The sequence below is a fragment of the Leuciscus leuciscus genome, assembly GCF_965113295.1.
Source record: "Leuciscus leuciscus genome assembly, chromosome: 15".
In the NCBI taxonomy this organism is placed as follows: domain Eukaryota; kingdom Metazoa; phylum Chordata; class Actinopteri; order Cypriniformes; family Leuciscidae; genus Leuciscus; species Leuciscus leuciscus.
Genome location: NC_138739.1, coordinates 20,111,669 through 20,137,441, shown reverse-complemented (window position 1 = coordinate 20,137,441; position 25,773 = coordinate 20,111,669). Strand labels below are relative to the sequence as shown.

Genomic DNA, 25,773 nt, shown 5'->3' with positions numbered 1-25,773 from the left:
TTATTTCCATGTTCAAGGAAGAATCAGCGCACAGACTTGCTTATTAATAATTACATTAATAGTCATTTGAGGTGTAACAAAGTATTATTGATTAGTTGCCGCATTCAAATATTTCACTTATTGCCTATTATTTTATACCTGTATAAGCAACTCTTGTTCAAATGATTTATCTTTACAAGATCAAGCCTGTACTAATGTTATTCTAAGCATTATAATCCCGCTCATTATTCAAGTTTGGATTTCTGATATATGGTCTATTTTTATGGCTCTTTAATCTTTATTAATTAGTTGCTGTTAGCTCAAATTTGGAAATAGCGCTTTTCAACACTTTGATAGTGAAAATCAGCATTTTGCATATTGCCCATATTTTTTTTTCTTCACATATTTAATTTTATGTGGATAAAAAAATGAGGCTGTTAGAAAAATTTATATCAGTGTACTAAGATTTATTACTAGTTAAAAGAACTTTTTAAATAAAGTGTAACAGAAGGTGCCGAGCTATAAACACTATTTATATACACTATTTATACCGAGCTATAAACACGATCACTATCATTATTAATTAGTTAATAATGTATTACTGAGGTTTGATTTAAACTGTAGAAGTGATTTTAAGAATTATGATTGATGTATGTTATTGTTACTGACCTCAATATCTCCAGTTTACAGTGTGAATCCTTCAGTACGTCACATAAGTGATTCACTCCTGTGTTTCCTATTTCATTTACACTGAGGATCAGCGCTCTCAGGTGTGATGGGTTTGATTTCAGAGCTGAAGTCAGGATGAGACACTGTTCCTCTGTAATACTGCATTCAAACAGACTGAAGACAGAAAGAGAAAAGACAAACTGAAGAGCTACATCCGGCACTAGTTTAATTCCTGATACTCTGTTTTTAAGGCTGTCACACTAGTTCTGTGTGCTAGAAGATGTCGATTCTTCTCTATCATTTTTCAACAATATATTTTGTCTGTTTTCTTTACTCTTTATCATAGCAGCAGATTTCTGCAGAACAACATTTACACAATCAGTACATTGTATCAAATTCTTCAACAGTAACACAATAGACCTTAGTTAGGTTAGACTCCATATTGAATGTTATGCATATGAAAATGAGATTGTGAGAAAAATTGTAATATAAACTGGTACACTAAGATTTATTACTTACTAGTTTAAAACATTTTTTAAAACAAAGGATAACAGAAGGTGCAGACTCAGAGCTATAAACACTATTACTTGAGTCCTGTTGTCTTAAAATAAACAGTGAACTGTAATCTCACAGTAACTGCTGTACAGTATAATGTTACTAACTGTAGTTTCTCCAGTTTGCACTGTGGGTTCATCAGTAGATCACTGAGGTTTTTCACTCCAGAGTCTCCTAGTTTATTCCCGCTCAGGTACAGCTCTCTCAGGTGTGATGGGTTTGATTTCAGAGCTGAAGTCACAGCAGAACAACCTTCATCTGTCATACAGTCTCTTAACCTACATTTGGAGAAATGAGAAAAAGAAAATATGAATTCTGCAAAGTTATAGCATCTTCATAACAAATAAAGGACAATTTTCAAACAGTTTTTTTTTTGTGCCCTTCAATGGCAGAGGAGACACTATTTGCAGGAACGTTTGAAATGAAAGTGAACAACTGAATCCCTTCATGAAGGGCTCTTCCACAAGTCTGTTAGTGATGGATTGCAGAGTTCACACGGCATGATTTTAAAAGTGGTAAGATCACTGTTCTTTCCACACTACACGACTATCTGGGGTAACATTCAGGTGCTGCTGTGTGCACTGCATGTTGGATCTATATCCAGTATATATATATATATATTTTTTTTTTTGTCAACATGTTGCAATATTGTTTCATTTACGTTCATATTTATTCAAAAAATCTTATTTAGTTAAACAGCAGCACGAAATACCCACCTTCGTTTGAGATTTATTTTTAAAAAGAAGAAAAAAAACACTTCTTCAAAACCATCCCCCTTCTGCTTTATTCACAAATCGCACCCTGGTTGTAAGGATCTAAAGTTCACTGTGGAATTTAATATTGAGTTTAACATTTTGTTCATGACAACAAATGAACATGAGTTTGAAGTTTGTATTTTGTTTTGCTTGGAAAAAGCCGGCCTAAACCAAAGTAGCCTTTTAATTAAATATTTAGTTAATAAACTTTTATGACAACATGTAAACCAAATGATTTAATCCCTTCATTATCACTACTTTAATAATGCTAATGTCTACAATATTTAAGTGTGAATTGCAACTTCTCTTTGTTTTAAGTCAGTCTCAGACGCTCCTCTCCTCTTAGATAGCCTGTGGGGGGTTTGGAGGGGCAGTTTATCTTTAAAGGCAGTTTATCAGTGGCTTTATCGTGGGGGTGCAGGACAAGGTGATAAACACTCCTTTTTCATATGGAGATTGTCGGATAGCCAACCTGATGATCGGATTTTATCTTAAAGAGCAGGCAAAGGCAAATTTCCTTTCAGGATAAATCTCTCGATGTGTCCAAATGTAGGCCCTATCTAAATTATAAATATTGTAACTAATGTATAAGGTTTTTCATAAAAATGTTCAATTGAAGTGCTCATTCCAGTTGTTTCAACTGGTTTTGTAGAGGTTTAGAATGTTTGATCAGTGTGTGTATGATTGTCAAATATCAGGCATAATCTAACATGAACTTTTGACGAAACTCGTTCATGCCAACTAGAAACGAATGCAAGTGAGCAATAGATACAGAGTGCTTTTATTGTAAAGTGAATTCAACAACGCTTTCGGTTTCTTTTAAGCAACAAAAGCTAAATAATTTGTTGCAGTTTTTTTTTTTTTATTGGTGTGGATGACACGCAGCGATTTACAGTATTATCATACAGTATTATCAGCTGTTTGATGTGTTTCTACCCTGAAGGGCGCGCGCAGTGAGGGAGACAAAATAAACTTGCTAAAAAAAGATCCAGCCATACTTGTCAAGTATACCTTGCCATACCTGCGAGAATAGACTAGCTCCAAGATCACACCCATCTCCTGTCCCCCTTCCGTCATTTCTCCCATGAAACTCCAGTAATTTGTATGGCCCAAACCTCACTATATGAATAACCACATCAATATATTATTCCAAGGATGTCCAGTTGCCAGATCTTGTATGAAACTCATCCTACTCACACAATCAACACATCATACAAATTTCTATCCATTTGTGAGCACAACCTGGCAACCTACAACCCAGTCGCGCTGTTGATATCTGCGCAGGTAGTAGACGCGGGAAGTTGAATAAAGCGTCACTGGTAGAAATGGGAAAAGAAGACTCAGGGCCCTATTTTAACGATCTGAAACGCAAGTAACTTTGTGGGCGGGTCTTGGCGCTGTTGCTATTATACCGGCGGGATAAATGACTCTTGTGCCCGACGCAAATCTAAAATGAGTTGGTCTGAGTAGCTTCATTATTCATAGGTGTGGTTTGGGCGTAACGTGAAATAAAGCAATCAGAGCGTCATCTCACATTCCCTTTAAGAGCAGGCGCGCTTGTTCCAAAGCGGATTCCTATTCTATCACTACTGCGGAAACAAAGACACCTACATCTTGGATGCCCTTGAGGTAAGCTAAAACATATCAAAAATTAATTTCAAAGTGAACTATCCCTTTAAGGCCAAGCATGCGCCCTTAAAATAGCATATGAATAACATGTGCAATGCGCCATTGACTTTAAACAGTTTTTTTTTCGGTCAGTGGTGGAATTGTTTTCTAAACCTGTTAAATACGTTTGCGCCGGGACACGCCTCCTCTTTGCGCTGAACCGCCCGGGGAGCGCAAGTGTATTTAACCGACGTGCGTCTGTGGAGGGAAAAGTCGGCTATGCGCGGGTGCAAAATAGGAATGATACATGCGTCGGTGTACAGAGTCAATTGCGCTGGGTGCAAGATAGCGCCCTCAGTGGTAAATATTTAACGCAATTAACACAGCATCTGTTTTTTTCCATCATCTTTTGGCTGGTGTTACATTATATGATGCGCTTTTTTCATTCAAATGATTTTAAACCATTCAAGCCAAGACAAATTGACTATTTTGGCTTGAAGTTGAACGAACACTAACACACGCAATTATGCCGAAATGTCCGTTTTGTCGACTATCCTCATAAGAGCAGACTGAGCAGTCTGTTAAATTAGTTAAATAAAGTCTTAAATGAAGGCAAAGAGTTGTGAGAGAATGAGATGTGTGTGAGATCCGCGTCTCTGTCAGCAGCGGCTGGTTTTAAAGTGACAGCAGCCAATAAAGCTTTTTATCAGTGAAGTTAATCAAAGAACAAAGGTAACAGGGAAAAACGCTCACTGCTCTCAACTAAATATCTTCTGAAACTTTAATAAGGAATAATCTATTTATAATTTAACCCTCTGGGCTTCTTCGTAAAATAGTCACACTTAGCTTCCTCCCGCCCGAAAACGGGCGACGCCTTAAAATTTTACTTTACTTTTTCCCAGGATAACCAATCAAATATATTTTTGTTCTATGTTTTCTGATTATTATTTAAAAATTTTAATGATACTTTGCATTAATTATATAATTTTTATGAGCTATTTTTTTTTTTCAATAATTGCAACATTTCACATCAAAATAGAGTGCAGGCCTAAAAAAAAAAAAATTCAAGTGAGAAGAGCGCCATCTAGTGGCTTCAAAATGTATTAATTTGTGTCATGTCCTATAACCGCCTATAGGCGGCCTATAGCTTTTTTATTCATTTATTTGATTTATTCCCATTCAGAAAGAAAAAAAAAATATTACTAAGCAACCACTGAATGGAACAACACAAATTATATATCATTTTAAAGCTTAGGATCTCAGCCTTTTAATGCGTCTAATTACATTTATTAACTCCTAACGAGTGCTGAGTAATCCCTCTAAAACCGAGTGTACCGTCAGCAGGTGCCACCTAGCTGCGAAAATATTCATTACCATATTTTTAAAAAATCTTGCCTTCATTAACACAAAGTTGATGTCATTTGAAAGCTTAGAGTCTGAACTTTACAGTGAATGTATCCACTTTGAAAAACTCTTAAGTATTGCTGAGTTATTTGCTGATAAATAGAATTTCTTTTCATAATCTATAAAATAATGTACTGCAATGTGTCAAAAACATCATACAGCTCATGAAACATTCCCAGACAATTGAAAATAGCACTTCATTTTTTTACAGTATATTATTACAATTAAAATGAGCCCAAAATTAACATAATCTATTGCTTTTATGACAAGATATTCTTCATGGAGAAAAAATTGCCCATGAGGGGGTGTCAAAGACTGTACAAAAAGGCTATCTCTTTTCCAAATGCTGTAACTTTTGATTCCTTAATCCATTTTTTTTTTTTTATCCAGATGCAGCTAACATGTAGAGGGACTTCACTAAAAAAGAATTTTCCTCCTACCTTATTTCTTTCCTGAGTTATTCCATGACAAATAAGAAAGATATGCAAAATCATAATAAAAATTATATATATATATATATATATATATATATTGTCTTTAATCCGCTGTTTCTTGGCAGGACAATGTCCAAATGTAATGTAATTTATATTTTCAAAAAATGTAAAAAGAGTTCTTTCAAACGATACCTACCTTTTGACTCTCCTTGCTATAGTTTTGGAGTTATTATGATTATATCATTTTTATATAGTTTGGGGCAAAATTTGCAGTTTCAGTCTTACCAGCTCATTTCTCTGTGTGTGTGTGTGTGTTTGTGTGTGTGGGTGTGTGTGTGTGTGTGTGTGTGTGGGGGGGGTGTCTTATTTGCACTCTTGATGTTCTAGAGTGTCACCCCTTCATTGCTGTACACTCTGTGTGTGTGTGTGTGTGTCTGTGTGTGTGTGTGTGTGTGTGTGTGTGTGTGTGTGTGTGTGTGTGTGTGTGTGTGTGTGTGTGTGTGTGTGTGTTTGTCTGTGTGTGTGTGTGTGTGTGGGGGGGGGGGGGGGGGGGTGTCTTATTTGCACTCTTGATGTTCTAGAGTGTCACCCCTTCATTGCTGTACACTTTTTTTCAGCACAGTGGCTGATCTGTAGCTTGTACCACCAAAAGTTTCTCTGAGTTTTCCTATTTTTTCGTATTTCCCATTCATTTCCTATGTCGCCCGTTTTCGGGCGGGAGGAAGCTAAGTGTGACTTTTTTTTTTACGACCCTTTAACATATCAGAATCATCTCCTTGATTTTTTTGTGTGTTCATATAGGTAATAAAACAAAAGTCACCAAGTTTCACCCCCATCCGATGAAGCAAAAAAATTTAACAATTCGAAACGTTCAAGTTTTCGCCCGTTTTCGGGGGAAGAAGCCCAGTGCAGTGCTGTTTGAGATAGCTTTATTCAATTTCTGTATATTTCCTACCTGTTTACACAAATATTTACAATATACTGTCTTTATGTTGTTTCTACATTAATTTGGAGATTAACTGTGAAATTATTACATTATAAAATATTTTAAAAACGTAAGGTGATAATCGTGATTAATCAGAAAAAAAGTGTGATTAATCTAGTTAATTTTTGCAATCGATAAAAAAGAAAAAAAAGAAACATGAATAAGTCTTATTCATGTTTATTTTTATTGCATATTATGTATTTATTTATGTTAATATCTGCGCAATTAATGTGTATTTAGCCTGCCTCTGCCACCCATAATCCCACGAGAGAGGCAAAGAAAAACGCCTGTTCTTAATTTGTTTCTTTGTACTATTTTCATTTTGTACTGTTTTAATTGTACACAGCTGCAATTTCTTTGGCAATACAAATTTAAAATATCGCAAGAATAATATTCTGTATTTCTCATTTTGCAACACAAAGGGAGTAACGCTAAACTTGATGCAGCCCTGTTTTAAATAAATAAACTGCCCCGACACTTTATTTAAACCTTGAAATGTGCGATGGGGAATTTTAGTGTTCTTTTACATTTTCATTGGTTTTTATATTGAAAGCAATACTATTTAGTTAGTCTATTATTTTTTGTAGCCAAGTCAACAAAATGTTAAGAATACTGATTTGTTCAATGTATGGATCTGTTTTGAAAACTTTCTTTCGTTGGGTATCACTTTCAGTCATCTCAATTTCATGAATGATTCACAAATCAATAATTTAGCAGATTAAAGATGAGCTTTATCGGGTGTTATCACCTGTGTGTGTTTTGTCGTCTGTGCAGTGCAACAGGATCTACTGGAGCAAATTTACGCTGTAGGCCTAATGTGCCATTATTAATTCAACAAAACACTTGACTTTAATAATATGTTACCTACTTAAGCATCAAGAACGGTAAAACATAGCCTACTGTAAACGCTGTCGGCCAACATCGGTTAAAAGCAGGCTGCAATGTTAGCGTCTAAACGGCTATAAAAATGACAGACAATGAATAACAAGCTCCGAAAACTGTTAAAAACTCCTGACAAATATTAAACTAGTGACATAATTATGAAGATGTTTTTCAGCGCTGAGATTCAAACTCAGAACGCTTGAAACACCGTGAGGCACATGTCGAAGTGTAGACCACACAGCTATCGTCTGAACACTGCTTTAAGAGCATGAGCTTAACTAACTCTTATGCTCATGCAAAACCTCATTGATGTAACATTTTTCTATTGCAATGTTTTATGTTGAAATGTTTCCATTATTTATTTAAGAAAATTACGCTAATCATAACAACCTACTGAAAGCCTATTTAATTCTTAATATAATAAAGAATGCTTAAACACAAATGCTGTCGACTGACATCGGTTAGCAAGTCCTGACAATGTTTTAATTTTACAATCATTTAGTTACATTTATTTCACTGTTTCAGTAAATAAATCTACTAACAAATTAAAATAACACAAAGTATAAGATACATAACCTACTGACATGGGTAGCCTTTCTAAATCATAGAAAATCTGGGCACACAATGTCAACGTTTAGCCTACTTTGCTTAAATTTGATCCAATAATAGAAGCCTACATTTGTTTCAGTTCTAAATTTGTACTGTAATTTTAGTATTGTGATTATGAATTCGTTTAACTATAGTGTTTCTCTTGAATTTATCTGCTACAGCTCTCAATGATTACGCAATAGAGAGAATAAACTGACACTTTTCAAAGTCTGTGATTATAGCAGCTCTTAGCGGTAAAAGGCAGCAAATACACACACGCAATTTTACCACTGCGGAAACGGCGGCGGTAAAAGTATTATTCTGGTTGAGTACCAACTGTATGATTGATGTATGTGAATGTTACTGACCTCAATATCTTCAGTTTACAGTGTGAATCCTTCAGTACGCTTAGGGGAGACCGGGGACAGTTGCAACAGGGGATGGTTGCAACATGTCATGGTTGCAACATGTCATTTTTCTCCAATCAGAAACAAGCTAGAGTGATGACACTCACACTGCACATGCACAGTTAGACCCTCCCCCCACCAAGAAGACAGTAGACATATTCAACAAATGCTGCTGCATTTATTGAACAAAACTTGTTTTGGAGGTATGAAAGTAATTTTTTTCAGGAGATATATTTTTGTCATACTGTCCTGAAATTTTGTATGAATTAATCAAAACTTGAATTTGAATTATTGTTTTGTTGACTTCTAAGTGACAAGGTTAGCATGTGTCAAAGTCAGTGTGTCTAGCAGGAATATGATGTTCTGTCATGGCTGATAGGTTCGGGGACGGTTGCAACAAGTTATAAATTGCATGTTTAATAAAAGTTTGTTGCATTGTAAATTGTTAAATTCTTCCTGTCTGACACTGAAATATTCAGAGATTGAATAGCATCTATAGAAAAGCTTAAGTTAATTAATGAAATTTAATGTATTTTTAACATGTTGTAACTGTCCCTGGGTTGTGTTGCAACCGTCCCCTGGGTCGGGGTCAGTTGCAACATCTGACTTCTTTCATTCAAATAAATACTGTGAACGATATGTCATATATAATCATCTTTAAATGGTATGGGTAATTAGCAGACAGATGCAAGTTTAATATATACAAATTTGGTTGGTCTAGTCCAAATAGTCTCTGAGTAATTGAGAGGAATGCAAAAAGTGTTGCAACTGTCCCCGGTCTCCCCCTATGTCTCTCTTCTGTTTTTGTTGCAAATATAGCTGATAATAATAGTCATTTAAATAAACAAAATCTAAATAATATCATTTTATATATATGACGACTTCAGAGGCAAAAGCCTCTAAGTACCATCTGAAATTTTCTTCTAAAAGAGCATTTTTATCAAGCTTGTATGTTTATGTTCACACTTAAATGGCAATGAAAAGTAGCCTACCTATTAATTGTCATCAAAGTGAAATTACTGAACTTAAATATACGAGCTTGATACAAATGATTGTTTTAGAAGAAAATTTCAGATGGCACTCAGAGGCTTTTGCATCATGAAGTCTTCCTATATATATATATATATATAGGCCTATATGATCCGAAGTAACTAGTTACTCACTACTTGAGTAGTTTTTTCATTGGATACTTTTTTACTCTTACTCAAGTAACTATTAAGATTATTACTTTTACTTTTACTTTGAGTAAATATTTCTATAAGTACTTGTACTTTTACTTGAGTACAGTTTTTGGGTACTCTACCCACCTCTGCCTGTGTGTGTTTTGTCGTCTGTGCAGTGCAACAGAGGCTCTACTGGAGCAAATTTATGTTGTAGGCCTAATGTGCCATTATTAATTCAACAAAACGCTTGACTTTAATAATATGTTAGCCTACTTAAGCATCAAGAACGGTAAAACATAGCCTACTGTAAACGCTGTCGGCCAACATCGGTTAAAAGCAGGCTGCAATGTTAGCGTCTAAACGGCTATAAAAATGACAAACAATGAATAACAAGCTCCGAAAACTGTTTTGAATCAATAAATGATCAATTAAAAAAAATATAAATATTTTGACAAATATTAAACTAGTGACATAATTATGAAGATGTTTTTTAGCGCTGAGATTCAAACTCAGAAGTCAACCTAACATATAAAAATTCCACTGCTCGATATAGTCAGTAGCCTAGGCTACAATTCGTACCATTTTGCGCATGTGAAGGATGATTTTTTCCGTCGATTTTGGAACACGAGTGAAGTACAAAGCCTATAATAAAGAATAGTTTACCATCCAAATACATCGCATGTTGAAACATTTTAATTCTAGAGAGTTACGTGAGCCCAACGGCGCTTACTTTCACTTTCGCTTGAAAGTAGCCTAACCGATTTCATTTTGGCTTGTTTATGGATTATTTATTTGTTATTGTTCTGTTCTGAATATCATTACATTTAAATGATTTGTTGTGGAATGTTTTGTGTATTTTTTACCACTTTTTATTGTTGTGTATATTGGTATTATGTATAATAATACCGCGAAATTCAGTGCGGTCAATATGACGGTTTATGGCCGAAATAGGTAAATATGTTCATTTGTTTTTTTGCCTTATGTGTAATTTATATGAAAAGCATTTTAAATGAAAATACAGACACTTTTAGGAAAAGTCAGGTACCAGCAGGATTTTATTTATTTTTTCAACAAAGTTATTGCAGATATAAAATTCAAAACGGTCAAAATGACCGCCATGGCAGTTCTAGTGTTAAGAGCATGAGCTTAACTAAGTCTTATGCTCATGCAAAACCTCATTGATGTAACATTTTCTATTGCAATGTTATATGTTGAAATGTTTTCATTATTTATTTAAGAAAATGATGCTAATCATAACAACCTTCTGAAAGCCTATTTAATTCTTAATATAATAAAGAATGCTTAAACACAAATGCTGCCGACTGACATCGGTTAGCAAGTCCTGACAATGTTTTAATTTTACAATCATTTAGTTACATTTATTTCACTGTTTCAGTAAATAAATATACTAACAAATTAAAATAAAACAAAGTATAAGACACATAACCTATTGACATGCGTAGCCTTTCTAAATCATAGAAAACCTGGGCACACAATGTCAACGTTTAGCCTACTTTGCTTAAATTTGATCCAATAATAGAAGCCTACATTTGTTTCAGTTCTAAATTTGTACTGTAATTTTAGTATTGTGATTATGAATTCGTTTAACTACAATGTTTCTCTTGAATTTATCTGCTACAGCTCTCAGTGAGCCGCGACAGATTACGCAATAGAGAGAATAAACTGACACTTTTCAAAGTCTGTGATTATAGCGCCTCTTAGCGGTAAAAGGCAGCAAATACACACACGCAATTTTACCACTGCGGAAATGACGGCGGTAAAAGTATTATTCTGGTTGAGTACCAACTGTATGATTGATGTATGTGAATGTTACTGACCTCAATATCTCCAGTTTACAGTGTGAATCCTTCAGTAGGTCACATAAGTGATTCACTCCTGTGTTTCTAATTTCATTCTCGCTCAGGTCCAGCTCTCTCAGGTGTGATGGGTTTGATTTCAGAGCTGAAGTCACTGCAGAACAACCTTCATCCGTCAAACCACAGTCTCTTAACCTACATTGGGAGAAATAAGACAAACAAAATCTTAATTCCGTTTCAGTCAAATACCAAAACTCTATTGCCTTTCGTTTAGATTAAATTAATCTTCCTCACCACAATATCTCCAGTTTACAGTGTGAATCCTTCAGTACGTCACATAAGTGATTCACTCCTGTGTTTTCTATTTTATTCTCATTGAGGTTCAGCCCTGTCAGGTGTGATGGGTTTGATTTCAGAGCTGAAGTCAGGATGAGACACTGTTTCTCTGTAATACTGCATTTCCACAGACTGAAGACAGAAAGAGAAAAGACAAACTGAAGAGCTACATCCGGCACTAGTTTAATTCCTGATACTCTGTTTTTAAGGCTGTCAATGTTGTTGGAAAATGTCAATTCTTCTTTATCATTTTTCAACAATATCTTTTGTTTATTTTCTCTACTCTTTATCGTAGCAGCAGATTTCTGCAGAACGACATTTACACAATCAGTACATTGTATCAAATTCTTCAACTTTAACATATAGGTTAGATGCCATATTGAATTTTATGTGGATGAAAATGAGGCTGTGAGAAAAATGTAAATACTGGTACACTTAAATTTATTATAGTTAAGAGATATTTAAAATAAAGTGTAACAGAAGGTGCAGACTCAGAGCTATAAACACTATTACTTGTTGTCTTAAAATAAAATAAACCGTTTTTTGGGGGGAGTTGAAGTGTCAATCGTTTAGTGGGGTCCCAGGGCATGCTCTCTCATGAGATTTATTTGTTTGTTTGATTGTTTTTGCAAAATAGTTTTTTGTGGGATCATCCACACATGCATTGATAACATAACTGCAATAAAGTAATAGCCTAGTTAACAATTATTTGTTTACATAGGATAATAATGTATTTCTATTTTATTTAAGCTAAAACTTATCAGTTTGACAGAATTTTCTAAATCAAAGTGCCATGGTAGGTCAAACTAACTTTACATTTTCTTATATTGAAAATGTTAATTTCCTGTCATCTCTTGGCATATCTGAAAGCCAGGGTCACATATTCTCATTGTAATCTGTCATTATTACCAGAAAACACACATTGTTTAGTCAATAATTCAAGAAGCTCCTCTTGATTCTAACTTTTTTATCTATAGCATTTGTAATGAAAAGTAGCAACCTATACATTCAGAAACTATACACATGCCACAGTTGGAATATAAATAGTTAGTGAAAAAATAATCTATTATAAATTCTACAAGTTAGTCAAATTTTACCACAATAAATAAAATAGAATTTGATCAATTCTAGTAAAAGGTCATGAGTTGTTTAAAAAGCTTTCTAATTTATGTTGGTACAGGATAATGTTTTCTCCTCTTTTCATCAGTCTTTTTGGTTTTCGTGGCTGTTTTAGATCATGTTTGACTTTCTCGATTATGTTTTAAAGCGGTAAATTCTCAATACAATTCAAATGGGTTGCACATTTTATCACCAGCTCAGGGGCCGTATTCACAAAGAATTTTAAGGCTAAAAGTAGCTCCTAACTGGCGAATTTAGGAGCAACTCCTAAAAATAATGGGCGTGTCACTCGTAACTTTAGGACTCCTAATTTTTTTGACTAAGAGTAATTCACGAAGCATTTTAGCCCTAAAAGTAGCACCTAAGCCTGGGACAGCTTAAAAGAAGTCGAGAGGACTCCTAACTCACTAAGACCGATTCACAAACCGCTTTTTGTGGCATTTCACGTTGCGATGTTTTGAAATGCGTATGCGGCGGCTACAGGAGCGTCCAATCGCGAGGGAACAATTTTGCATTGTAGGCATAACTATGCAATATAATAACGCCACCAACAACAACCAAAACTAGGTTACTCATTGCATGTTAATTATAACGTTTCATTGTGAATCAAATGTTCTTCTCGGCAGAGGCATATGTGACAGATTAATTCAATAATGTTGCAAAGATATTGCTTCAATCCATATGTTTCATTAGGCTACTAGGTTATTTGTTTTGCCTTACTCTTTATTCATTTAGGCTATTTATTCAGTTATTCATCATCTTCTGTCCTTCGCACTACTTGTGTAGCGCACGCATTCTCAGACCTGTCACCTGTCACTCATCATCGTAGGGGAGGTGTTAGGAATCATTCCTGCGTTACAATCATCAGCCAATCAAGGTGGTCACTTCAGTCAAGCTCGTGCATGAGTAATGACGTCATCCATAGCAACGAAGACTCACTCTTAGTTTAGAAGTTGTCATTTTTCTTTACTAAGAGTAGGTCTGAAAGGCGTTGTGAATAACTTTTAAGAGAAAACTCCTAGCTAAAATCTTTTAGTGCGATTTAGGAGTACTCCTAGTGGTAAGATAAAATGCTTTGTGAATACGGCCCCAGGGGTGCCTAATCCTGCTCCTGCCGATCAACCATCCTGCAGAGTTCATCTCCAACCCTAATCAAACACACCTGCCTTTAATTTTCAAGTTAATTGGTTGCTTCAGGTGCGTTTGATTAGGGTTGGAGATGAACTGTGCAGGACGGTCGATCGGCAGGAGCAGGATTGGGCACCCCTGTTGACTATTTGAATTTTGATAGAAATGTTGGGCCTACAAACACACAGATACATATGCACGCACACACATACACAGAAGCCCAAAGCGCAGAGGACGGAAAGGACACAAGAATGCCCATTTATGGGAAAAACCCCAAAAACCCCCTCGACTGAGGCAATAGAAGGTTGATGTCACAAAAATGATTTCCTCTGGAAAAAAAACAAGAAACTGCATAGGAACAATGTAACCCAGTTCCATATAAATATGACTGCATTTTGACTGTTAGTTGTTGCATTTTTGATTTTGATGTCGTGTGCATCCCTGAGGAGAAATTAGTTCTCTTCTAGCTCAGTTTATTAACTGAGATTCTTTTTGCTTATATTGCTCTGCTGTATTATCTTAACTTGAAGACCTCGGATGGGAACAAGTTATTTTTTACATCTATTGCTTGATTCTGCTTACAAGGTAAACAGCCTGTGTAATATTCACTCAGGACTGCCCTGTTGAGATTGGATAAGCTGAAGTATTATAACCTTATGATGATTTGCTACAAATGTTAACTATTGTGTAACCAGTATTTTTATCTTTTGTTTAAATACATTTTTATATCTAAAGACAAAGACTGTTAAGTTTTACTTCAGCTTACAGACAGTTCTATTAGTGATAGACAGATCATTATAATAATATTTGCAAGACCAAGGACAACAAAGGTTCCAGGAACGATTCTGCTGGAGTGTAAGCATGAGTTTGATCCATATGTCTAGTTGCCAATGATTATTATTGTTTCACGAGAGTGTAGGGACAACACATAGATTTGCTGGTATAAATTAAACAAGCTAGTGAGGATATAATCCTATTCTGAACTGACAGCAAAAGACTACCTAGCAACTTTGATAGGGGTTATTCAGGAAGATGAGATAAATACCAGGGCCCGTATTCATAAAGAATCTTAATGCAAAGAGTAGCTCCTAGTGACAAAATTCTAAGAAAATTCTTAGAAATGTGAGCGTTTACTCTTAAAATTAAAGAAAAAGTCCTAGTAAAGAAAAAAGTAATTCAGAAAGCATCTTAACCCTTAAAAGAGGTCTTAAGGTCAAAATTATTAGGAGCACGGACAAGGACTTTTAAGAGGCTTAAGAGTTTCTTTAGCAGAGGAGAAAATGGCAGAAAGATGAAGAGGGAGAAGAAATGTGTAGCAGACGATGGATAACAGTGAGTTAATAAGACTCTATAGATTAGATCGTGCAGGGATCATATTTGTGACTGATCTTATTAGAGACACGCTAATATCTCCAACACAGCACAGAAATGCCATAGCGCCAGAAATGAAAGTAATCACTACATTACGATATTTGGCCACTGGGAAAATTCCATGTTTGATACATTAAAACCAACATTCAAACCACCACTTAAATAGACATGCCAGCAATCAGTGTAACTGGAAAGAGTGGAACAATTTTTATCATTATAAGCAATCAAATACCTTATAGGAAATTAACAGCATTGTAAATAAAAAAAAGGATTTATATACACATATATAATGTGTGTGTGTGTGAGAGAACGGTCAAATTATTGAAATTACGCATGTAAGTTCAAAGTGAAGGCTTAGAATAGACCCTGGCTGCGTTCCAAACCGCATACTCAATGAGTAGGTACTTAATTTCAATGAGTACTTACTTAACGAGCGCTAAAAGAGTAGGTACTTTATAGCCAAATCTCGTTGAGTATGAATGCGAACCGGACATCTGCCATGTTGACGTTATCATGTGACCTACGACGCGTTATCACACGCGCAACAACTTAAAAGATTCGAACGGACACGTTTAATTCATCTATCTGTAAATATCTTGATATTGATTAAACTCATTTTGTGGTCTTTTTTGAAGAAACTGCTGCCCATTTATTTTGTGAATACATTTAGGGTTGATTTAAGTTATTTTATTTAACCTTACTAATGTGAACTACCGTTTTATCCTTAACGATGTTATTTATTTTTATTACGAAATCCCAAAATTGTCATCTCTTGAATATGTTGTTAATTTTTTATATCCAAATATTTTCATCCACAAGCAAAAGTGGCTAACTGCTTTATTTTTCCCTCTTTTTCTTGTTGAATTTAACTGTCGTTTCATCTCTCAGGCCTATAAATAACAAAAAATGCTTTTTTAAAATGTATTATAATGAATTATTTAAGAAAATATATATTAAGATATTCAACCTTGTAGGTTCTTTTTTCCTATGTAAAAAATCTCATATTCTGTATGCAAACCAATTATATATATATATATTATATATATATATATATATATATTGGGTTTGCATACATAATATGAGATTTTTTACAGATCTCATAACATCAGTAACTCGACAGCCCTACCTAGAACGGGTTTCCTCAGTGTTTGTAATGTCTGCACAAAGGGCAGCTGTGCGAAGATTCGCCTTTGGAGGAAAACTGTTGATTTTATACTCGAAAATTTTAAGTATCATTAATATTAAAAATGAATATTACCTCAGAATGAATTGCATTTCTATCCCACCCCAAAACATACAATAATAACAACGATAAATGCTGACCAATACTTAATTATATGACTTTTTACTGAAAATTATATAATTCAATAAAACAAACAAATTGTAATGTATGTCATATGACATAGCTATGCATGATTGAATACACTCTAGATGTGTATATAATGAACATATCTACATCTTTCAAACAATTAAATCAAACATTAATTAAATAATTATATTTTATTTACTGACAACAATGAGAAATATTAATAAATTAGTAAAAGAATGAATGAAAGTCACCATCACACAATAAACAAATGCATAAGTCAACACATGAAACAAGCTTTATTCAAACTACAATCATGTATGTATGTAGACTACAGGCACTGAACCCCACATCCTTCTGCCATCTCAACACAGCGGTTCCCATTCTGCAGCTTTATTCTGCTGAATCAGCTGACCGCCAGAGGTGAGCCGTTCCCTTGTGCCGGAGGTTGTTGCGTGATGTGTTGTGCTTCACAATCTGAGGCAAGTGGAGTGATGGAGGGACCATCTCCAGGATTCAGCTCTGTGCTCTTCATCCTCAGTGCTCACACCAGCCCGCTGACATTTCAGATCCTACAAAATGCACAAACATAACACAAAAGCAGTAATTTTAACCACACAATGTCATTTGATTTCAGTATTATTTAGAAGACAAAAACGCTTTTTTTCCACAAATGCCGCCATCATCTTCCCTTGCAGGTCCTGCTCCACCACAAAAGCTGTGCGGCAAATGCACAGAAATCAAGAATCAGAAAAGTGCTGTAATAGCTCTGTTTGAAATTACAATAATTAAAATAAACTACAACTTAAGATTTAAATAGTTGTTATTCATTTCTGTAGTATACTCACTCAAAGCCTTCATGAGCAACTCTCCACCAGATAAACACACATCTGTTCATCTGACCCTGTAACATCCAGACAAGATTCACGTTACCTCTGTGATTTATGAACTCAACACTACATTTACATGTTGAGGTTGTTTTAACTTTTTATCCAACATAAATGTTCCTCAATTTATCAACAGTAATGGACAAATAAAATAGATAACTTATGTTTAACGTTAGTTACTTTATAGATTTGTTCTACATAATAGCACACATTTCACTCAGATGTCTATTTCATGTTGTGATATTTCAAGATTTTCCTGTCAGATGTAAATAGACATTTAAAATAAGCGTCTTTGATGTATGGTTTGTTTATGTAATTCCACTTTAGAGACGTAACTTACGTGTCTTTACTGGAGCTCCCCTGTTAGCTAACGTTGTATACAATAAAACGTGTTTTTACAGCAAAATCACAACTATACTACACTGTGTAACGTCTTTACACCTTCAACAATTCAACAGTTTACTCTACAGTAGTTCAACACATGCAATTTTAACAAAAAGGAACTGTGTTTACTCACATTTGAAAGCACCCGCGTCGCCGATCTCTGCGCTGTTTGATAATGACGTATCCTCTCGCGTGGCCTCCTGGGATAGAAGAGTATCCATCCGATGAGCACTCAAAAATCTGGCCGGAAGAAGTAAGCCATCCGGGAACTTCTCGCCTACTCTTTTATGAATACTGATGTTTCGAACGTACTGCTTCCTTCACGTACTGTTTTCGCCTACTATATAGTAGGAAAGTAGGCATATTGGAACGCACTTAAGTCCGAATCTCGCGATAATTCGTACGTCACCCAGGTAATTCTCGCCTACTCTTTTGGATTCGTACATACTTTTTCGCTCGCCTACTCTTTTTCCCATACTAAATAGTAGGGAAGTATGCGGTTTGGAACGCAGCACCTATACTTAAAATCACTTTTTTTTTTTTCTTCTTGGACAACCAACCAATCACAGTCGTCAAAAGATTGTGTCATACATAGCAACGGGGTCAGCCCCGCCTCCTCACTAAGATAAAAGTTTTTGTCTTTTCCTTGCTCAGAGTTGCTCTCAGATCGGTCCCGAATCGCTCTTAAGCCAAGACTCCTACATAAAAGTTTTTAAGCTAAATTAAGAGTTTTCTGAGAGGATTCTTAGATTCTTTATGAAACCTGAAAAGTTGCCGGGCTCCATGTTTTCATTTCATTATCGTTGTACACTTGGCGACTTAGTTGTAGCCAAACACCGTGCTACAACTAACCCGCTGTTTAAAACATATTTACATACGCTATGTTTTAGCAAACAAAACTGTGATTAAGGTCATATAAAGTTCGATTTGGTGACGTACACATCAAACTCAGAAACCGAAAAAAAAAATGTAGGCTATTTACTTGCGTCAAAACAGTCTTTGTCCAGGTTCTTCACAAAATCGAATCAAAACTTTCCACAAATCTGTGGGATCCCTTCTTTTGGCAGCGAGAGAAAATATCCGGAAACACAACCTGCTTTATCCTGAATAACTATGCAAAAAGTCCCGCATTAGGTTGTGCCCTGCGCTCCCCTATAAAATCTCTGAACATGCGATGTATATAATTAAATAATGGCCTGATTCTTTGTTTACATTAACCATGGTAAGCTATAAATATTATAGGTGGTATTGTATGGGGGGGGTATTGTTATAGTTTTGGTTATTTACTACGGCCCTAGTCATGTCTGGCTAGTTTGTCATTTGAAAATCACTAAAAATATTAACTGAAAAAAAAAAAAGAATAAAAAAAGAGAAAGAAATCAGAATAATCTAATGTGTTTCCTTCAACAGTCAAAAACTGAATTATTAAAATCAATTTATTGTGGTTTTGTGTCTGTCAATCACCCCTGACTAAATCAAATGAGGAAATAGTATTACCAACTACTGTAACATTACTATTAAAGGTAATAAAAATACAAATTTTAACCATGTGAAATACTCACTTCAGTGTGTTGAGTTTACAGTGTTTATCCTGCAGTAGAGCAGAGATCTGATTCACTCGTGTGTCTCCTAGTTCATGTTCACTCAGATTCAGCGCTCTCAGGAGTAACGGGTTTTTACCCACAATGCCTCTAACATACTGACAGGCTTCATCTGCAGCAAGACCCAAAAACCTGCAGAAGAGAAGATGAAGCAGGATTCAGATTAATTATCAACTTAACTTGGTGTAATGAGAAAATCCATTTTTACATTTCTTTAGTCTTGGAATCATGCAGTCAACTTTGATGTAACAACATATTATGGAGCTTGTTGTATTATTGAAATAATATTTCTAGAAATAATTTGGCAGCATATAATGTATTTTCTATTATTTCATCACGTCTCACCTCAATGTCTTTAGTTGACAGTTTGGATCCTGTAGTAAATCATCGAGCTCCTTCACTCCTGATTGTCCAGGATCATTTCCTCTGAGATCCAGCTCTATCAGGTGTGAAGGGTTTGATCTCAGAGCTGAAGCCAGAGCTTTATATCCTTCTTCTGTGATACTGCAGTTTGTAAGTCTAGAACAAAAATGGCAGTGTAACATTCAGCTAATTAATCAGTTATTCTAGAAAGTACCTGAACAAAATAAATGAACTGAATTATATTTTGTTCCTTGTACAACACAATTTAAAGTCAGTTGCAAAACAAAAACAGACAACTGGAAATGCAGTCAAACAAACGGCCCAAAAGAAGATGTGAAATGTCCAGTTCATGCTGGAAAGCCTACATATTTAACTATAGCTGAAGCAGTTTTTTTAAGGAGGAATCTAACAAAATGTTTCTAAAATATATCCACAGTAGTGTAAAACTCATAGGCCTGGTTTCACAAACAGGGCTTTGATTAAACCAGAAGTAGGCTTCAGTTAAATTAGAATATCTAAACAGCTTTTATAAAAGTGCATTAGAAGAAAAAAAAAAAAAAAACATTACTGGTGTTTTCTTGAAACAAAACAATTGCACTGACATATTTTAGGATATTTCAGTGCAAGTTGCTTTCAGTTAAAACCGCTCAAACAATCATTTTAGTTTAAAGGTGCACTGTGCAATTTTTAGCGACATCTAGCTCTGAGGTTGCGAATTGCAACCAACAGAAGTTATTGCCGACAAGAAAAGATGTCATCGTCTGAGACTGCAGAGAGTAGCCAGTTAGGCTTCTTTACAAAGATAAATTAAGAAATGATATTGACTTAATTATTCAGTAAAACAATATGTTATTGTGAATATTATTGTTACTTGTTCATCATTGTGTCAGTGTTTTATTCGCTGACTTTAGATAGCTTCTTTGCACGAAGAACAACATAGTGACAAAACGCGTTTGTCTGTTTAGGGGGTCGGCACATTTTGATGTAAGGGGACCTGTGGTGTATGTAGATAGAAATGACTCGTAATAAAAACACAGAGGTTCTAGGTAGGTAAGGTCTTTATACACCACAGAAAATATAGTTCTGTATATGATATTGCATTTCCTCCGAAATATTACACAATGCCCCTTTAAGACAGCTCGAGAGGTCTCTCAAGTGAGGAGTTGCCAGTAGGGGCTTGTGATGGCACTGAGGAGACAGAGATGTGCACAAATCTTTCAGGAGAGGAAGAATGTTTTTAAAATGTTTGACAATGAGCAGTTAATCAAACATATCATTTGGACAGAACGGGCATCATCTTTGTAAGCGATGGTTAATGTTGGGCTGAACTTGCCTTTTATAACATGTTTCCACTGTTTGACTAATTCAGCAAGCAGAGCTTCTTCTTCCCGCCAGTTCGGGTTTCTTTTGGAATGGTGGCTGATTATATATATATATATTAGAGGTGGGCATAGATTATTTTTTTTAATCTAGATTAATCTAGATTCATTTTGAAATTAATCTAGATTAATCTAGATTAAAATGGCTCATTTGAATTCTGCCGAAGGCATTCAGAATATGTGTGCTACCCAAATAATGACTATAAAAGTAAGTCTTTGAGAACGGGTTTCTCAAGCCAGGTGGCGCATTAGACCAGGGGCTCATCTCCTGTTTCCAAAATGCATCACAAACTGCTTGAGAAAGCTGTTCGACTCACTGTAAAGGTTACTACTGTACTGTTACCGTCCGTAGGCAACATTAGGTAGGCCTATGTTATTATCAACTACTATAGACTATCAATTAGGGATGGGCGATATGGCCTAAAATCTATATTGTGATATACATTGCAGCCTCTTGCGATAACGATATAAAACCATTTCAGAACAGGTTACACAGACCCTGCTAAACAACTGCTAAATGTTTTTTTTTTTTTTTTAAAGGGTGCGTGTAGTTTTGAGAACATATAGGCTATTGTGCAAAACGATACTTGGTTACTCACGTAACCTCGGTTCTCTCTAGAGAGGGAACGAGTATTGCGTAAGCTTGCTTACGCTGCGGGAAAAGTCTTCTTTTCTCGAGATACTGAAACCAAAAATTATCCTTAATTTCATGTTTTGTCAACGCAGTGCAGCTGCATATATAATGTGTGTGTGTGTGAGAGAACGGTCAAATTATTGAAATTACGCATGTAAGTTCAAAGTGAAGGCTTAGAATAGACCCTGGCTGCGTTCCAAACCGCATACTCAATGAGTAGGTACTTAATTTCAATGAGTACTTACTTAACGAGCGCTAAAAGAGTAGGTACTTTATAGCCAAATCTCGTTGAGTATGAATGCGAACCGGACATCTGCCATGTTGACGTTATCATGTGACCTACGACGCGTTATCACACGCGCAACAACTTAAAAGATTCGAACGGACACGTTTAATTCATCTATCTGTAAATATCTTGATATTGATTAAACTCATTTTGTGGTCTTTTTTGAAGAAACTGCTGCCCATTTATTTTGTGAATACATTTAGGGTTGATTTAAGTTATTTTATTTAACCTTACTAATGTGAACTACCGTTTTATCCTTAACGATGTTATTTATTTTTATTACGAAATCCCAAAATTGTCATCTCTTGAATATGTTGTTAATTTTTTATATCCAAATATTTTCATCCACAAGCAAAAGTGGCTAACTGCTTTATTTTTCCCTCTTTTTCTTGTTGAATTTAACTGTCGTTTCATCTCTCAGGCCTATAAATAACAAAAAATGCTTTTTTAAAATGTATTATAATGAATTATTTAAGAAAATATATATTAAGATATTCAACCTTGTAGGTTCTTTTTTCCTATGTAAAAAATCTCATATTCTGTATGCAAACCAATTATATATATATATATTATATATATATATATATATATATTGGGTTTGCATACATAATATGAGATTTTTTACAGATCTCATAACATCAGTAACTCGACAGCCCTACCTAGAACGGGTTTCCTCAGTGTTTGTAATGTCTGCACAAAGGGCAGCTGTGCGAAGATTCGCCTTTGGAGGAAAACTGTTGATTTTATACTCGAAAATTTTAAGTATCATTAATATTAAAAATGAATATTACCTCAGAATGAATTGCATTTCTATCCCACCCCAAAACATACAATAATAACAACGATAAATGCTGACCAATACTTAATTATATGACTTTTTACTGAAAATTATATAATTCAATAAAACAAACAAATTGTAATGTATGTCATATGACATAGCTATGCATGATTGAATACACTCTAGATGTGTATATAATGAACATATCTACATCTTTCAAACAATTAAATCAAACATTAATTAAATAATTATATTTTATTTACTGACAACAATGAGAAATATTAATAAATTAGTAAAAGAATGAATGAAAGTCACCATCACACAATAAACAAATGCATAAGTCAACACATGAAACAAGCTTTATTCAAACTACAATCATGTATGTATGTAGACTACAGGCACTGAACCCCACATCCTTCTGCCATCTCAACACAGCGGTTCCCATTCTGCAGCTTTATTCTGCTGAATCAGCTGACCGCCAGAGGTGAGCCGTTCCCTTGTGCCGGAGGTTGTTGCGTGATGTGTTGTGCTTCACAATCTGAGGCAAGTGGAGTGATGGAGGGACCATCTCCAGGATTCAGCTCTGTGCTCTTCATCCTCAGTGCTCACACCAGCCCGCTGACATTTCAGATCCTACAAAATGCACAAACATAACACAAAAGCAGTAATTTTAACCACACAATGTCATTTGATTTCAGTATTATTTAGAAGACAAAAACGCTTTTTTTCCACAAATGCCGCCATCATCTTCCCTTGCAGGTCCTGCTCCACCACAAAAGCTGTGCGGCAAATGCACAGAAATCAAGAATCAGAAAAGTGCTGTAATAGCTCTGTTTGAAATTACAATAATTAAAATAAACTACAACTTAAGATTTAAATAGTTGTTATTCATTTCTGTAGTATACTCACTCAAAGCCTTCATGAGCAACTCTCCACCAGATAAACACACATCTGTTCATCTGACCCTGTAACATCCAGACAAGATTCACGTTACCTCTGTGATTTATGAACTCAACACTACATTTACATGTTGAGGTTGTTTTAACTTTTTATCCAACATAAATGTTCCTCAATTTATCAACAGTAATGGACAAATAAAATAGATAACTTATGTTTAACGTTAGTTACTTTATAGATTTGTTCTACATAATAGCACACATTTCACTCAGATGTCTATTTCATGTTGTGATATTTCAAGATTTTCCTGTCAGATGTAAATAGACATTTAAAATAAGCGTCTTTGATGTATGGTTTGTTTATGTAATTCCACTTTAGAGACGTAACTTACGTGTCTTTACTGGAGCTCCCCTGTTAGCTAACGTTGTATACAATAAAACGTGTTTTTACAGCAAAATCACAACTATACTACACTGTGTAACGTCTTTACACCTTCAACAATTCAACAGTTTACTCTACAGTAGTTCAACACATGCAATTTTAACAAAAAGGAACTGTGTTTACTCACATTTGAAAGCACCCGCGTCGCCGATCTCTGCGCTGTTTGATAATGACGTATCCTCTCGCGTGGCCTCCTGGGATAGAAGAGTATCCATCCGATGAGCACTCAAAAATCTGGCCGGAAGAAGTAAGCCATCCGGGAACTTCTCGCCTACTCTTTTATGAATACTGATGTTTCGAACGTACTGCTTCCTTCACGTACTGTTTTCGCCTACTATATAGTAGGAAAGTAGGCATATTGGAACGCACTTAAGTCCGAATCTCGCGATAATTCGTACGTCACCCAGGTTATTCTCGCCTACTCTTTTGGATTCGTACATACTTTTTCGCTCGCCTACTCTTTTTCCCATACTAAATAGTAGGGAAGTATGCGGTTTGAAACGCAGCACCTATACTTAAAATCACTTTTTTTTTTTCCTTCTTGGACAACCAACCAATCACAGTCGTCAAAAGATTGTGTCATACATAGCAACGGGGTCAGCCCCGCCTCCTCACTAAGATAAAAGTTTTTGTCTTTTCCTTGCTCAGAGTTGCTCTCAGATCGGTCCCGAATCGCTCTTAAGCCAAGACTCCTACATAAAAGTTTTTAAGCTAAATTAAGAGTTTTCTGAGAGGATTCTTAGATTCTTTATGAAACCTGAAAAGTTGCCGGGCTCCATGTTTTCATTTCATTATCGTTGTACACTTGGCGACTTAGTTGTAGCCAAACACCGTGCTACAACTAACCCGCTGTTTAAAACATATTTACATACGCTATGTTTTAGCAAACAAAACTGTGATTAAGGTCATATAAAGTTCGATTTGGTGACGTACACATCAAACTCAGAAACCGAAAAAAAAAATGTAGGCTATTTACTTGCGTCAAAACAGTCTTTGTCCAGGTTCTTCACAAAATCGAATCAAAACTTTCCACAAATCTGTGGGATCCCTTCTTTTGGCAGCGAGAGAAAATATCCGGAAACACAACCTGCTTTATCCTGAATAACTATGCAAAAAGTCCCGCATTAGGTTGTGCCCTGCGCTCCCCTATAAAATCTCTGAACATGCGATGTATATAATTAAATAATGGCCTGATTCTTTGTTTACATTAACCATGGTAGGCTATAAATATTATAGGTGGTATTGTATGGGGGGGGTATTGTTATAGTTTTGGTTATTTACTACGGCCCTAGTCATGTCTGGCTAGTTTGTCATTTGAAAATCACTAAAAATATTAACTGAAAAAAAAAAAGAATAAAAAAAGAGAAAGAAATCAGAATAATCTAATGTGTTTCCTTCAACAGTCAAAAACTGAATTATTAAAATCAATTTATTGTGGTTTTGTGTCTGTCAATCACCCCTGACTAAATCAAATGAGGAAATAGTATTACCAACTACTGTAACATTACTATTAAAGGTAATAAAAATACAAATTTTAACCATGTGAAATACTCACTTCAGTGTGTTGAGTTTACAGTGTTTATCCTGCAGTAGAGCAGAGATCTGATTCACTCGTGT

General features: G+C 35.2%; 1 protein-coding gene across 1 annotated transcript in view; it reads right to left on the bottom strand.

Annotated features, from left to right (window-relative positions):
* Positions 1-25,773, bottom strand: part of LOC309475585 (uncharacterized protein) — a 518,877-nt gene that overhangs the window by 395,502 nt on the left and 97,602 nt on the right. Inside the window, exons 44-46 of the mRNA XM_082138403.1 lie at positions 11,268-11,441; positions 1,311-1,481; positions 649-822 (exon numbers count right to left, since the gene is read on the bottom strand). Of these exons, the coding sequence (XP_081994529.1) occupies positions 649-822; positions 1,311-1,481; positions 11,268-11,441 (519 nt within the window). The remainder of the gene's footprint in view (positions 1-648; positions 823-1,310; positions 1,482-11,267; positions 11,442-25,773) is intronic.